Source organism: Leopardus geoffroyi, chromosome B3 (assembly GCF_018350155.1).
Source record: "Leopardus geoffroyi isolate Oge1 chromosome B3, O.geoffroyi_Oge1_pat1.0, whole genome shotgun sequence".
Classification (NCBI taxonomy): Eukaryota; Metazoa; Chordata; class Mammalia; order Carnivora; family Felidae; genus Leopardus; species Leopardus geoffroyi.
The window spans coordinates 73,956,099-73,972,894 of record NC_059337.1 but is presented as its reverse complement, the minus strand read 5'-3'; the positions used below and the strand labels follow the sequence as shown (position 1 = coordinate 73,972,894).

The window sequence follows — 16,796 nt, the reverse complement described above, 5'->3', positions numbered from 1 at the left end:
TAGAGCCTGATGCACGCTGGAACCCAAGAACCATGAGATCACGACCTGAGCCAAGTTGGACGCTAAACTGACTGAGCCACCCAGGTGCCCCACTTCTTAAAATCTTTATGAGAATATTCTGGCATGGTAGAATGGCCCTTTAAAAATATAATCTTTCATCTTGCACAAGAAGAGTGATACTCAAAAAACTTTTTCAGGCTTAGAGTTGGTTCTGATCTAACTTGTCTACTATTAGTTTGGCCTCAGCTTCCACATTCCTAGCTATTACAGAGCACTGGTAACCAATTTACTTTCCCTGAGACACCCACAGGGGCACTTGCGGCCTGTTTATGCTGCTACAGTAAAGGGCAAAGAAGCACAGGAGGAGATTATCTATTCCTGAATTTTATTTCTGGGCATGGGCAAATGATTTTATCTTTTGTTTTGCTTTACCATTTGATATACTGATGTGCCTATCAGAGGATCACTGACTCAGAGCAAAAGTTAATATTTAGAAAGTGTTTTAGCTTTGTCAGGCTCTACTTCTGAACACACAGCAGTGTTTATGTCTCATCTGCTTCCTCCCTATTCAGACTATAAACCTTTTCTCTAAGGTCCTTCCCTAAATCTTGGTATTTTTGGCATAAACTTTTTGTTTTCATCTAATTTGTGAGTTGCTTTTACCACCCTACTACAGAATTGAACTTAAAAGTTTATAGGGGTGCCTGGGTGACTCAGTCAGTTGGGCATCCGACTCTTGATTTTGGCTCAGGTCATGATCTCACGGTTCTGGAGTTTGAACCTCGAACTGGGCTCTGTGCTGACAGTGCAGAGCCTGCTTAGGATTCTCTCCCTCTCCCTCTCTCTCTGTTCCTCCTCTGCTTGTGCTCATTCTCTCCCACAAAATAAATAAATAAATAAACTTAAAAAAAAGTTTATATAGCTTCTACCCTCTTTCCTTTCTACTCACATCCAAACTGAACTAATTCTAGTTAGGTAAGATTTCATTATAGTCTTCTTTAGTTGTTTTTTTTTTAAGTGGTTGTTTTCACGAAAATAAAACATGTTAACTTTTTAAAATTTGAGCAGTGCAGATGTAGGAAAAGGCGCTCAGAATCCCAGGAGTAACCTAAAGTGGCGAGGGGTTGGGGAGCAATAGATGTTAAGATAAGTGTAATGTTTAGCCGAGAGACAGTATCCCAAACATCTTAATCCATTCTTGGGATTAGTTTGCAGTGAAATTAAGTTAGGATCAACCTTGGGCCAAGAAAACCCAAATCCTGCCCTAGACCAGTTATTCTTCCCCTAGAGATCATCAAAGGTCCCATTTGTCTCATAAAAAGTTAATAATTTTAACTTACTGAGCTAAGTCCTCAAAAAGGATAAGAAAAAGATAGGGAGCAATTGGCAATCTCCTCTCGAACTAGATAGAACACATGACAGATGGCTGTTTAAAAGGAAATAAAACTTAAGAGAAAAAGAATTCCCCTTTTAAGTTCCTCCCTTTCCCATCTAAATAAACTGATTTAAACTACTCCCCTCCTAATAATCACCCATGAGTACATGTTACTGCCTTGTCTTTCTAGATTCTTCAGGAGGAAGAATTTATCCAACCTTAATTTTTATTTTAATTCAAATCAATAGCAAATTTGTCTAATTTCCAAATTTCCCCCACACTTCCAACTCCACCACCACATGTTTTTTTCTGAGCTAAAAGAACTTTGGTCTGTTTTTTCTTTTATTTATTTATTTAAAAAAATTTTTTTTGAGAGAGAGAGAGAGAAAGAGACCATGCACACACATGAGCAGGGGAGAGAGGCAGAGAGAGGGAGAGAGAGAGAATCCTAAGCAGGCTCCATACTCAGTGAAGTGAGCCTTATACCCCATAACCCTTGGGATCATGACCTGAACCGAAATCAAGAGTTGAATGCTCAATCGACTGACCTACCCAAGCTTCTCTGTTTTTTCTTTTGACTGAGAACTTCTTTTGCCTTCCCAGACTTGCCCACCTCCCCCACTCTGTGCACAGGAAATAGATCCCCCTCTGCAACTCCAGGAGTCTAGAATAGACTACTGAAGGGCCTTTTGCCTAGGCCTGAGCAGGACTACTTACCCAAAAACTCAAACCCAAATCCTAGATTTGGCCATTTCAAGAAGAGGAAAGACAAATCCAGAAACCAACAACTAGCAAGAAGTGTTATAGGAGAGGAACACACGCTTTTGCCTGATGTTAGAATACAAATGTTTAGCCTATTTCGAATACATCCATCAAAATAGACTCTAAAACCTAATTCAGGAATGAATTTCAGTATTTAAGAAATCTTGATCATTAGCAAACTCATTATTCTGTCTCATTCAAATTCTTCAGCCTCATTAAAAAAAAGAGCTTCGCTTCTTTTTTTTCCTGAAGAAGGACAAATTTTGGTGACTTCTTTTCTAAATTGGGATTATTTCGTTAATATAACATAGAGCAGATAGTAATAAAAGTAGTTCTGTTGATAACATAAATGCTGTCTAGATGATGCCAAGTATTAAAAACTGTTTATTTTATTGGAACAATGTATGAAACTACCTATTTCTAGACCCAGATTCCTTTCCTGTGTCTCCATACTAGGACCAGGTAAGGGTATCCTGGTCTTCAGGCTCTGGATTCTCACTCTTTTTAGAATTGGTAACATGGAACACAATTTTTACTTCATTTGCTGAAGACAGTATTCTAAAACTTCAGTTCTGAAATAGGTCCAGTTAATGACAAGGGCCTGGAGAAAGCAAGGGAGAAACCACTAAAAGATACCGGAAGAGGAATCACAATGGAAGGAAAGGGGAAGCTCAGTAGTTTATTATGATAGGACACAAGATATTTTGGTCCAATGTGGGGTATGCATTTTGCTGCCTAATGATTTTTAAAAAAAGATATTTGTTTGTTTATAAAAATTGATATACACCGTGGAAATGAATATTAGCTTGACCAACTTTTTTGTACTAAGAATTGATTTCCTAAGTCTTATTTTTAAATGTCAGAGTTTTTAGTTGAAGATTTATATTCCCACACAATTTTAATGTTTTGAATATTTGTAAAGATGTTGCTAAGTTTTAGAAATTTACTTCAAAGGTATTGGTAAACTCATTATCTACCTTTGACTCTCATAACCTATTGGTTTGTCTTATCTATCTTTTATGAAACCGACTCCCTCATTCCATTGTATCTAAAGGTCTTAGTAAGTTTTTTAAGTTTATTTATTTTGAGAGAAAGAAAGAGAGAGAGAGAGAAAATGAGTGGAGGAGGGGCAGAAAGAGAAGGTGAAAGAGATCCAAAATGGCTCTGTCCTGACAGCAGACAGCTTGATGAGGGGCTCGAACCCAGGAATTGCGAGATCATGACCTGAGCCAAAGTCAGATGCTTAACCAACTGAGCCACCCAGGTTCCCCTAAAAGTCTTAGTATTTTAAATTATATCTCAACGTAATCATACTGTTGAGAAAAGGAAGTTTCTTTTTATAGACATATTCCACCTAAAAAAAAATGAGATAGAAATGACAGAATTAAATATTAGCATTTTGCAGTTCCTTAAAAAAATTTTTTTTTTCAATGTTTATTTATTTTTGAGAGAGAAAGACAGAGAGACAGAGTGGGAGCAGGAGAGTACAGAGAGAGAGAGGGACACAGAATCCAAAGCAGGGTTCAGGCCCTGATCCCTCTCAGCACAGAGCCCAATGCAGGGCTCGAACTCATAGACCGCAAGATCTTGACCTGAGCCAAAGTCGGACACCCAACTGACGGAGCCATCCAGAGACCCCAGCATTTTGCAACTCCTAATTACTTAATGGATCAATGTAAAGTTCATCATTGGCTACCATCACATAAAACAAGAGACAGAAGACCCTTATGTACCTCTTGGTGGAACACAACACTGCTGTAAAGTAGTCTTGCCTCCCACTCACCCCCAATCAAATGATTCTGATTAAGGAAATACAGAGCACAAACAAGCATTATTAAATGATTCCATGGGGATACAATGAACAAAATCCACACTGGAGAAAACTCTATAAGACAAAAGAACATTTTCTTCAGTACTAATAAAAAAAGAAATGAAAGGAAACTTATAGTTGAATAGAAACTTGAGACATTAACAACCAACTGAACTATATAGACCTTATAGAAACCCAATTCAAACAAAGTTTTAAAATAATTATAACAGCTGCAGAATTGGATAAGATTAAGGAATTATTATTTAAAATTTTTTTTAACGTTTATTTATTTTTGAGAGAGAGAAAGCGACAGAGCACAAGCTGGGGAGGGGCAGAGGGAGAGGGAGACAAAGAATCTGAACCAGGCTCCAGGCTCTGAGCTGTCAGCATAGTACCTGATGCGGGGCTCGAATCCATGAACCGCAAGATCATGACCTGAGCTGAAGTTGGATGCTTACCCAACTAAGCCACCCAGGTGCCTCTGAACAGAACTTTAAAGAAGATATACAAATGGCCAGTGAGCACAGGAAAAGATGCTCAACATCATTTGTCAAGAGAGGAATCCCAAATCAAAACCACAATGAGATGCTACTTCACTCCACTAGGATAGTTATAATCAAAGACAGTTAAGAGTTTATAAGAGTTAGTGAAGATATGGAGAAATCAAAACCCTCAAACACTGCAGATTAGAATGTAAAATAGTGTCAGTACTGGAGAAAACAGTCTGACATTTCCTCGAAAAGTTAAACATAGTTACCATTTGACTCAGTAATTCAACTTCTACATATACATCCAAGAGAAATGAAAATATATGCCCCCACAGAAACTTACACACAAATGTTAATAGCAGAATTACTCATAATAGCCAAAAAGTAGAAACAACCCAAATATCTCTCAACTGATGAATGGATACATGAAACATATACCCGTTTATATAATGGAATATTATTTGGTTATAAAAAGAGTGAAGTGCTACTGAAGTCTTAATACATGTTACAACGTGGATGATCCTAGAAACATCATATTTAGTGAAGGAAGTCAGTCACAACAGATCACACATTAATTCCATATTTATGAAATGTCCAGAATAGGCAAACCTATAGGGATAGAAAGTAAATTAGTGATTGCCTAGGGCTGGGGAGGGTGGAGAGGATTTGGGAAGTGCCTGCTAATAGATATAGGGTTTCTTCTAGGAGTAATAAAAATACTCTAAAATTAGGTAGTAGTGATTGCATAATTATGTGAATATACTAAAAACACTAAAATGAAAACTTCAAAGGGGCAAATTTGGTACATAAGGTACATGTCTATAAAGTTGGTATTTAAAAAGTAGACATGTATTTTATACTTTGAAAATAATTTAAAAATCCAAACTTCTTTTTACTTATATGATCTTTAATTATTTTCCTGCAGGTTTGTGACCTTCCATAATCTACTATGAGTTCTCCACATTATTCTGTTTTAATTTTTTAAGTTTATTTATTTATTTTGAGAGAGAGAGAGCACAAGTAGGAGAGGAACAGAGAGAGAGAGAGAGAGAGAGAGAGAGAGAGAGAGAGAGAGAGAGAATCCCAAGGAGGCTCCACATTGTCAGTGCAGAGCCCAATGTGGGGTTTGAACCCATGAACCATGAGATCATGACCTGAGCTGAAATCAAGAGTTGGATGCTTAACCAACTGGGCCACCCAGGTGCCCCTCCACGTTATTCTTTAAACTAATACAGTACTTTACAACTTTAAGAATATTTTCATAACATTATTTCACTTGATCTTTATAAGAACTAAGATGAGTATTATTATTTCACATTATATGTGAAGGAATATGAATGTTTCAAAGAAATGGTTGCAAGCTAGCAGGCAGATTTGGTCTCAATATTTCTACTTCAATAGTTTTCCCAGTATTACCCCTTTACCATACTTCATATACTATATTAAAGGAAAACCTCAATAGGAAAGATTATTCTATTGATTCTTTCAAAAAATACTTACTGAATCCTACTGTGTTCCTGGTACTATGTTAGGAAGTTATATAGAAGATGAATAAGATTAATACTGCCCCTATCCTCATAGGACAACATGAGCAAACAAAAAATTATAATACGATATGGCAATATGGTATTATATTGTAGGTACTGTGTGTACTTATCCCTATATATGTTTGAGGATATAATGTTCTAGACAGATGAAACAGCATGTACAAAGGTCCAGAAACAAGAGAGAAAATATTTATATAAACAGTTAAAATAGATTCAATATGTCTGTATATAGTGGGTTAGGGGGAGAGGAAAAGAGGTGAGACTAAAGGGATAAGCAGGGACCAAAGCAGACCTGGCCCTATGGACCATGTTGAACATTGGACTTTATTCTCAAAGCAATGGTTGTATTGAATAGTTTTAAATAGGGAAATGAACTAATCATACCTATATTTTGAATGGTTTCTTGGCCTCAATATGGAGAATTGATAGGAAAAGGAGGGACTGGACGTCACAAGAACAGTTAGGAAGCTACTATAGTAATTTAGGAAAAAAACAATGATAGATTAAACTAGAAGGCTGGAGATAGAGAGTATTCAAGTATTTTAGAGAGACAGAACTGACATGATTTAATAATGGATTGGATATGCAAAGAGAAAAAGGAATCAAGAGTGACTCCTAGATTTTTGGTTTGATTGTTATATGGATAATGGTTATCATTTACCCTTATAGAAACAGGAAGAGTAAGTAGCCTATTTTCCTGTGTGTATTGGAGGGTGAGCAGGGTGGAGGGTGTTAAGAATACTGAGTTCAGTTTGGGATATATGGAAGATTAGTGAAGATATCAAGGCAGCAAATGGATATATGTCTGAAGCGGGGCGGGCGGGGGGGGGGGGGACACTGATTATTTCTTTCTTTTTGGAACATTTCCCTTTCTTAGTTTCCTGTGATATCACACTCTCCTTGCTTTCACTCATTCATTGCTTCTCTTTGTTAACTCCACCTAATCACTAGATTTTGAAGGGGATCCTTCTCTGGGCGATCTCATCAAGTCCCAAGGCTTTAAAAACTATCTCTATCCTAATGAGCTCCATACTTATATCTCTATCCTTGACCTATGTCCTGAGCTTCAGAATGATAAATTTATCTGCCTTTGTGATTTATCCTACAGGAGTTCTAACAAGCATCTATAACCTAATATCCAAAATGGTATTTTCCCTCAAATGATCTTCTCAGCCTTGGTAAAGAGTACAATCATCCCACTCAGCTGTTCAAGACAAAAACCCAGACATCTTCTTTGATTCCTCTCTTTTTCTCATCTTCCACATCCAATCAACAACGGTTCTTCCTAGAAAATATCTCAGATTTGACTACCCTTCTCCATTTCTACTGCTACCATTTTAGCTCAAGAAGTCTTGCTTAGATTTCTCCTATAGCCTCTTAAGTAGTCTCTTTGCTTCTACTCTTAACTTCTCTATGATCCATTCTCCACTCAGCAGCCAGATTCTCTTTTAAAATTACATATCAGATGGGGCGCCTGGGTGGCTCAGTCAATTAAGTGTCTGACTTCAGCTCAGGTCATGATCTCACAGGTTCATGAGTTCAAGCCCCACGTCAGGCTCTGTGCTGACAGCTTAAAGCCTGGAGCCTGCTTTGGATTCTGTGTCTCCCTCTCTTTCTTCCCCCCTCTCTCTCAAAAATAAATATCTATTTAAAAATAAAATAAAATAAAAATAAATGAAAATAAAATAAAATTTATATCAGATAACACCATTTCTGTGCTTAAAACCCTTACCATGACCTACAAGTTCCTATATGTTCAAGCCTCTTTCTCTGACCTTGACTTGAATCATTCCCCCCAACTGCCCCCCCCAGCCTTAAGGTGCATTCATTCATTTATTTTTATTTTTTAATGTTTATTTATTTTTGACAGAAAGAGAGAGAGAGAGACAGAGCATGAGCGGGGGAGGGGCAGAGAGAGAGGGAGACACAGAATCCGTAGCACAGAATCTCCAGGCTCTGAACTGTCAGCCCAGAGCCCAACGCGGGGCTCAAACTCACAGACCACAAGATCATGACCTGAGCCGAAGTCGGACGCACCCCAAGGTGCATTCATTCATTTAACAAACATTTCTTATTTACTTAATTTGTACCAGGTACCTCATTAGCCTTTAGGCAATACGAAGCTGATACCTGTCTTTCAAAGGTTTTGGTTTAGTGAGAGAAACAAAGAACAAATAAAACACTTTCACAGAGTTAAGAGCAGGTGGGATAGGATTACAAAAATCTGCGCAAAAATTTGCCTACAGGAATCAGGGAAGGCTTTACCAAAGAAGGAACAATTAGTGGTATGCATTTGAAAGCTGGCTAGTTATGGATAAGGGTGTAGTCTATGACCTAGGATTAGAAGAAAGCTCACAGGCTAGGGCAGTGTGATTAACTATTGGTCGTGGAGTAGGACAGCAGAAAAAAGCCCTTGGCAGGTCACTCGAGAGATCTGGGATGATTAAAACACAAGTGGATATTTAGATCAACGTGCCATTCATTCATATAATAATTTTTTGAGTGTCCACTACATACTAAAATTTATCCAAAGAGCTGGTTATATAACAATAAAAAAACCTACCAAATATCTGAATTTATGGGCCCTACATTTCAGTGCAGGATTCAGACATTAAACAAATATATAATGTTAGAGATAAGAGCTACGATGAAAAATAAAGCAGGGTAAGAAGTAGACAGTGCTGGGGCTACCATTTGAGATATGAGAGTCAGTAAAAGTCTGACTGAGGAAGAAAAATTTGAGCAGAGGCCTGAATGAAACAATCTAGATATTACTTGGATCAGTTGTTCAACTTCACAGACAGGAAAACACATTTTCAGACATTGCTGACTTTACCAAACTGTCCCTTCACTAAAGTGATGATTAACTCACCCTTTCCATTTATTTTATCTTGATTTTTTGACCATGTGTAATTGGTCCCTTGATTAGGCAGGTTAGAATTTAGCCTACATATAATTTCTCTACTGATCATTAACTAATCCTGGGTTTAGTTATTAACCAAAGGTCTGCTCCTTCTCTGGTTCATGTGACCTTGTTTTCATTTCTCCCTGAGTCTCAGCTAGATTTTATCTCCCCATAATGTTAAATAGTATCTCAAATATGATGGCTCACCCAAGCAGCTAAAAGCAGAATGTAGTGAAAGCCTAATTCCCCTTCTTCTATTACCAGGGTTAGGATTGAGTGCTGAGACAGCAAAGAAAAATTAAATCCACTATCTTCAGCCAGAATATGACAAAGGATCATGTTTATGTTTAGGAAAGGAATACACTCACAGTGGAGAAGAAAAACAGTGATAAAATCTCAAGAAATATGCCAAGATAGAAATCCCATTAGGCTATGAAATAATCTCAGTGGAGAACTGGAGAGTGGGGGGCGCCTGGGTAGTTCAGTTGGTTAAGCATCTGACTACGGCTCAGATGATGCTCTCACAGTTCGAGAGATGCTCTCATGAGTTCGAGCCCTGCACTGGGCTCTGTGCTGAGAGCTCAGAACCGGGAGCCTGCTTTGGATACTGTGTCTCCCTCTCTCTCTGCCCCACCCCTGTTTGCACTCTGTCCCTCTGTGTCTGTCAAAAATGAATAAACGTTAAAAAAAAAAAAAAAAGAGAAAAAAGAATTTGCCTGGAGAATCTGGTTTTCTTCACTTTTGTTTCTCATACCTGGGAGATGTGACTAAAATACTGCAAAGCTGTCTCCACAGGGCTTTTGAAGTATATCTTCTCCTGAGGTTTCAGCTATAAAGACAGTAAGACAAATATTGAACATATCCACAACAGAATGAAATAAAATACCAGCAAATATGGCAAAGGATGTACCACGACTTCCTAAAGCACGAGTTATTATTTCACTATCCTAAATATGAGGATGCTCACCACTGCCCTAGGAGATGTAGACTATATGTTTTAATCCTCCTTACCTCGTGCTTCGATAGCAACAGCCACAAACAATTCTTGTTGTTTGCCCTTTTTAAAAAATATGTAACAATTGCTATCTGCAAGTTTTTCTTTTCTTTTCTTTTCTATTTTTTCTTTCTTTCTTTCTTTCTTTCTTTCTTTCTTTCTTTCTTTCTTTCTTTCTTTCTTTCTTTCTTAAAAATTTCAGTGCTTAGTCACTCATCAACTGTACTCTTTGTATACTTCCTATAGGCCAAGAATGGGATAAAATGGTTTGTGGTTGGAGAAGAAAAACTTACATTATCAGAAAGAGCCAGATGCTTGCAGGCAGTTCCACAAACAGCACATTTTTCTAAGGGGGGAAGGGAAAAAAATGTTCAGTTTTTACGGTCAAGAGGTATGTTCTTCCTAAAATACATGGTAATAGCCAAGTAGGCTAGCAAGAAACAGGCTCTTACTAAACTTAGAGTATCTTTGTGCTACAAAAGGACACCTTGAGCTCTGTTCTCAAAATCAATATTTGCAAACTTGTATGTTTTTGACAAATAAGGCTTTCACACTGTACCTCTACCCATTTCCTCTTTATACATTCCCAATTTTCTTCTGCAGATGAAGGGCAGTTCTAACCCCCCAGCAAGTAGTACTAGGAAGAACACAAGAGTACTAATGGTTTCGGGTGTAAGTTGCTCTTTTTCCCCCCACCTACCTGACAGTGGGCACACTGTAGATACTATAAGAAACCGAATTATTCCTGCCCTATTCTCACTTTGCTAATTTGCTTGGAACTTGCTCTGAAGCTCTCCTGCTCTCATTCTCTAATTAATCGAATCTGAAAGAATAAAAATTAAAATTCTTAATCTTTAAGTTGAAATTTTAGTGGTGTTGGTTATTGTTAAGATAAATGCCATGTCAAGAGAAAATGTCACATGGCATATGCTTTACCGAGACAAACCTCTTCAAGGTGAGCTGCTGTTACCATAAAATGGTTTTGTTACATTAGCAGATAACTTAAAAGGGTCATGAGATCCAACAAGAGAAAAACATCTTCAGAGGCTAGTAACCTCACTCTTCTTTCCTTGAGGACTAAAGGTTTTTCCCAGCCTTCCCTCCATATTATTGCCAGAGTGAGCTAGCAAGTAGGAATCATTCTTCTGTTTAAGAAAAACACGAAACAAAGAAATTTCCCCAGCTCTCCATCACCTGCAGGATAAAGTTCAAGCTCTTCAGTTTTGTATATAATACCCTCCCATCACCTGGCCATTGCCTACCTCTCCAGCCTCATCTCTTAACCACTTCTTTCTTTATTCTCTATGCTCTACCAATCCCCTGCAGTATGGTTTTATAGTGTGGTATGTATGCCCTTACACACGATGTTCTCTTAAACTAAAATGATCTTCCCTGCTTTATCTACTTGGCAACTCCAGTTTATTATTCAAAACTCTACTGAAGCAACAGCTCTTCTATGAAATCTTCCCTAATCAAGCATTTTGGCATTAAAAAAAAAAAAAACCCTCAAATTCAGGTCTAATTTCTAGACTTAATCACTGCAGGAACTTGGTCAAATCACTTATCCTATCTGAACCAGTTCCTTATTTGTAAAATGGGTCTACTAATAATAATTACCTCTTGGAATTGTGGTAAGGATATATAAAATTTGTACATGTGGAAAATATTTTTTAAACTGCAAATGTATCACTATCACCACTATTATCATCTTCATCATCATCATCATTTCTAATCAAATTGATTTCACAGGCTAGACCATTTCCCATTAGAATTACTCTTGTTATCAACCAAACTTTCCCCAATTCCTATTCATTACTGTTATTTTTTTTTTTCTCTTTTCTCTAATTAGTCTGATAACCTTGGCTTTCCCTGCCACTTGTCAAAACACTGGCAAGTACCTTTTGGTGTTCAAGTAATAGATATTCCATTTGCTAAATCATTCTTTATCAATGGGTGCCTAAAATTTCCATAATCAAGAGTTTCCTACTGTATCTATACAACCTTTGGCCCAACATGTGATTTTTATCCCAAGTCACAAAGAGAAATGGCTAATAATTATTACTAGGTGAAAAATATTTTTTGCCTGAATTTGAAAACAGTTAAGTCACTCACCCAGAGTCACACACTTTTTACAAAAAATATGGCCACAGCTGGTGACAAAGAAATTGTCTCCATCTTTTCGAAAACACCAGTTACAGTGAAACCAATCCATTCTGGAACAGATAAACAGAAAGATTAAAAATAACCTGGAGCATTATATAATTATAGCTGTTCCAAAATCTATGTAACAATGTTTGCTTAGCTTCTGTTATCTTTTGGAGATGTAGGCACTATTCCTGTTGGTTGTAAGGAAGTACATATATCACTGAAGTGAAAAAAGCAGACTACAAACTCTGCTATACAGTTTTAAAAAAGAAAAAATATATATATTTAGAAAAAGTATATACATATATATTTAGAAAAGTAATGGGACAATGAGATTTTTTTTTTTTTGAATGTTGATATCATGGGTATTTGTGTGTGTGTCGCCTTTACACTTTTCCCCCCCAAATTTCCTAGATTAATTCATGTACCACTTTGTAATCAGAAAAAAAATCTTAAAAAAAAAAAAAAAGAACGGTCTGTCAGGGCACCTCTTGTGGCACAGTCAGTTAAGCATCCGACTCTTGATCTTGGCTAAGGTCATGATCTTACAGTTTGTGAGTTTCAGCCCCACATCAGGCTCTGTGCTGATGGTGAGGAACCTGCCTGGGATTCTATCTCTTTCTGCCTCCCCACCCCCTGCTTGTACTCTCTCTCTCTCTCTCTCTCTCTCTCTCTCTCTCTCTCTCAAAATAAATTAAAAAAAAAAAAGAAATATTTCTTTCCTAATAATTCCCTGTGACACAATAAGATGGAACAAGGAGGAAGTACTGGACCAAATAATAGAAGATCTCATATGAGCCACTTGGGACATATTTTATGTAAGGGAAACATGGTTTGTGAATGATAATGTTGTCTCAGCTTATACACTTTCCCTTCTACTCTACAGACACTCAGAATCATAGATCTGGGAGGGACTTCAAAAATCATTTCACATTTTATCCAATACCATAATTTTTCAAAAGATATACCTGATGTTCACTGAAATTTAATGACTTGTCCAAAGTTCCATCTTTAGTTAATGTCAACTCAAGGATTAGAACCTGAGTCTTCTTACTCCCTGTGTCAAGTTCTTGCTACCACATCAAGTACACCTTGGTGTTAGATATGGTACCCATACATCGTATATTTTCTGCCAATACTAATTCCATATAATTGGTGAAATACATAATTACATTAATGTGACTTTGTAAGATTTTAAATGAAGAAATTGACATATTAAAAATACATAATTGAGCTGATACACACTGAGCTGCAATTAGTTCATACGTATAATGAATTCACATGTTTAATTCCAAGAATATGTTATTTAAGAATATAACATTAGTTTGATTTCCTTTAAAATTACATTAGGAAAATAAAACAGAAAGTAACTTTTTTTCCCCACCTAAGTATTTTCTTTAAAAAAGTTTGTTGTTTTTTTTTAATATACTTTTTTCTTGTGTATGACACTTTTTTTTTTTTTCAACGTTTATTTATTTTTGGGACAGAGAGACAGAGCATGAACGGGGGAGGGGCAGAGAGAGAGGGAGACACAGAATCGGAAACAGGCTCCAGGCTCCGAGCCATCAGCCCAGAGCCTGACTCGGGGCTCGAACTCACGGACCGCGAGATCGTGACCTGGCTGAAGTCGGACGCTTAACCGACTGCGCCACCCAGGCGCCCCTTTAAAAAAGTTTTTAAGTAGTTTATGGAAAGGTTTGCTACAAGAATGATGGCTCGTTTGCACCACCCTTTAACATTTTTAACAAAATTCACGATAAAATCTTGCTGAATAATCGGTTCAGTGCAAGGGCATTATACAGAGCCATGCACTTTAGGTTTCCATTTATTGCTCACAATACACTAACTTCTATCAGGAGGGGAGTCTGAAGTATTGCTGAAAAGGCCCCACTATATATATCCGGCTTTGTACAAGGGCAGCAACAACAATGTTAATCAAGTAGGTTGGCCCTTATAAGAAGGGCAGTTAAGCGTTTGTGAGGACAACGCTTGCCGGTTTTCAAGGGGGTAGGGGGATTTAGCAGTCTCAAGACCAGTAGTTCTCTTCTAACTACATTCCCTACCCGCTTGGCCGCCATGATTTTATAAGCCCTGGTATCTCACCTAAATCATCCAGTTCTCCTCACGAAGAGCTGGAAAGGGCGGGAAAATACAGAGCAAGCCTGGCACCTGAGAGAGGCAAGAGGCTGGGCGTGGCCCGCGGCAGCGTGAGAGAGCCCTGGGCGAGGCCCCGGGCGGTGTGCTAAGTGAGTGGGCGTGGCCTGGTGCGGGCGCGAGGCGTGGGCAGAGGTCCCGACTGCGTACTGGGCGCAAAAGTTGGGCTCTTGGTAGCCGGCAAGAGGCAAGAGCGCTTGCCTCTTCTTAGCAGCCGAGGAAATTTTTCTTCGTTTGAGAATGGGAACAAGAAGAATATGGCCTAATCCCATTCAGGTTACTGTGGAAACGGGGTAAGAATAAACTTAATAATGTTCCTATAGATAATAACACACTAGAAAAAATTTGGTCACAAAGCAGATGAAAGCTTCAACCAGTATTTTTTAATGAAAGAAAATAATGGGTGTTAGAAAGAATAGTATAAATCCGAAATAGAAAAGTGACAAAGTGATATGGATAGAGAACAGACATTAAATAAGAACTAACAATGGGCGCCTGGGCGGCTCACTCGGGTTGGCTATGGTTCATGAGTTCGAGCCCCGCGCAGTGCTCTGTGCTGACAGCTCGGAGCCTGGAACCTGCTTCAGATTCTGTGTCTCCCTCTTCTTTCTGACCCACTCCCAGTCACACTCTGCCTCTCTCTTTCTCTCTCTGAAAAATAAACATTAAAAACATTTTTAAATAAGAACTAACATATCAGGAAAAAAAATTATAACTTTTTTTCTGAAATAAAAAAAGGAAAAAAGCACAAGTAAGGGCTGAAAGGAGAATAGTTTTTCTTTTAAAAAATACAAGGTTTTAAGGGAAAGTGATGGATATAGAAAACAAGCAAAAGAGATTTTACACACAAACTCACGTACATTTATTCCCCCAAAGAAAACCAGAGAGCAACGTATCAGAACAAATGTTTAAAACAAAACTTGGAACAAGTTTTCCTGAAATAAAATAAGACTTAATTCTACATACATACTGTGTATAGGAGAAAACTGACCCAGAACAGTCAAAACCAAAACATTTTCTAATAAAACGATTGGTCTTAAAAGTAAGGAAAAACCCCTTTGAACATCCAGACAAAAAAGTACAAGTCACTTATAAGGGAAAGAAAAATAGACTGTCATCAGACTTCTCTACAGTAGCATTTTATGCTACAAACAGTGAAATAGCATTTTCAAGATTTTCAAAAAGAAAATATGACCCAAGAACTTTCTCCTTACATTTTTCTCCTTACGTTGTGTTCAGGTATAAAGGCTGCTGACAAAAAATGAATGTGAGCTTTTCCTGAGGAATCCACTAGTGGTTCTCAAACTTTTTGGCCTCAGAACTCCTTTACATTTTGAAAATTATTGGAATGCCTGGGTGGCTCAGTCGGTTAAGCGTCCAGCTTGGGCTCAGGTCATGATGTTATGATTCATGAGTTCGAACCCCCCATCGGGTTGTCTGCTGTCGGCACAGAGCCTGCTTCAGATCCTCTGTTCCCCTCTCTCTGCCCCTCTGCTGCTCACACGCTCTCTCCCTCTCTTTCAAAAATAAACATTAAAAAAAATATTGAAGGCCCTCTTGCCAAAAAACTTTTATTTATGTGGATTGTATCTATCAATATTTACAGTATTAGCATTTAAAACCAAGAAATTTAAAAAATATTTATTTATTAGTTCATTTGAAAACAATAAGTCAATTAAATATTAATATAAATTATGAAAAATTGATATATCTTCCAAAATAAAAACAATTTAGTGAGAAGATTGGTGGTGTTTTAGTTTTATAATCTCTTACTATCTGAATTTACACAAAGCAGAATTGGCACAAGAACTTAGCTTCTACATTCACGCTGTTGCAGTATATGCTGTTTTGGTTGAAGTGTGTGAAGAAGATCTGAAACTCACCCAAATATGTAGTTGGAAAAGGCAGTACCATTTTAATAGCCTATTCAGATAATTGTGAATATTTTTCTTTCCTATTCCACCAAAATGCAAGAAGTGGGAGCTTGTTAAAAGCTAGTTGCAATGTGGGGTCTGACACCATGCGATGAACATGTAACATCCTACATTTGGACCAAACTGGTCATTTGGAAAATACTGGTTCACTGAGTTATGCAGATTGACATACAATATTGACACATTTTATTATATAATACTTAAAAATAACTTAAATTTTTTTAGCGTTTATTCATTTTTTTGAGAGAGACAGAACATGAGTGGGGGAGGAGCAGAGAGAGCAAGGGAGACACAGAGTCTGAAGCAGACTCCTGGCTCTGAGCTGTCAGCACAGAGCTCGACGTGGGGCTCAAACCCAAGAACCATGAGATCATGACCTAAGCCGAAGTCAAAAGCTTACCCGACTGAGCCACCCAAGTGCCCCCAAAATCACTTTGTAATATATCACTACTTATTTCGTCAGAAAAGTCTTTGAATACTGGGATGCTCTCAGGCTTACAGTTGCAGATACAAGTTTTCCAAAATTCTAGTATTTGTCTGAAAGCTTGAATTTTATTATTGTCAACAAATACTGTCACTGTTTTCCTTGAAGTGAGAAGTTCATTTGGTTTATTTTTGAGAAAATTTCTACCAAATACCCAAGTTGGAATAACCATAGTTTGTTAGTTGTTCTTTCAAGTAA

At 37.6% G+C, this 16,796-nt stretch overlaps 1 protein-coding gene across 3 annotated transcripts in view; it reads right to left on the bottom strand.

Moving 5' to 3' along the window:
• RNF212B (ring finger protein 212B) overlaps positions 1-14,702 on the bottom strand; it is a 37,164-nt gene extending 22,462 nt beyond the window's left edge. The window contains exons 1-4 of one of the 3 annotated variants that reach the window (XM_045450426.1): positions 14,667-14,702; positions 11,994-12,094; positions 10,175-10,227; positions 9,642-9,716 (exon numbers count right to left, since the gene is read on the bottom strand). In XM_045450426.1, the coding sequence (XP_045306382.1) occupies positions 9,642-9,716; positions 10,175-10,227; positions 11,994-12,093 (228 nt within the window). In that variant the 5' untranslated portion in view covers position 12,094; positions 14,667-14,702. Of the gene's footprint in view, positions 1-9,641; positions 9,717-10,174; positions 10,228-11,993; positions 12,095-14,129; positions 14,229-14,666 lie in introns of those variants that run through there. The other 2 variants (XM_045450425.1, XM_045450427.1) reach the window with 2 other exon arrangements.
• Positions 14,703-16,796: the final 2,094 nt, after the last annotated feature.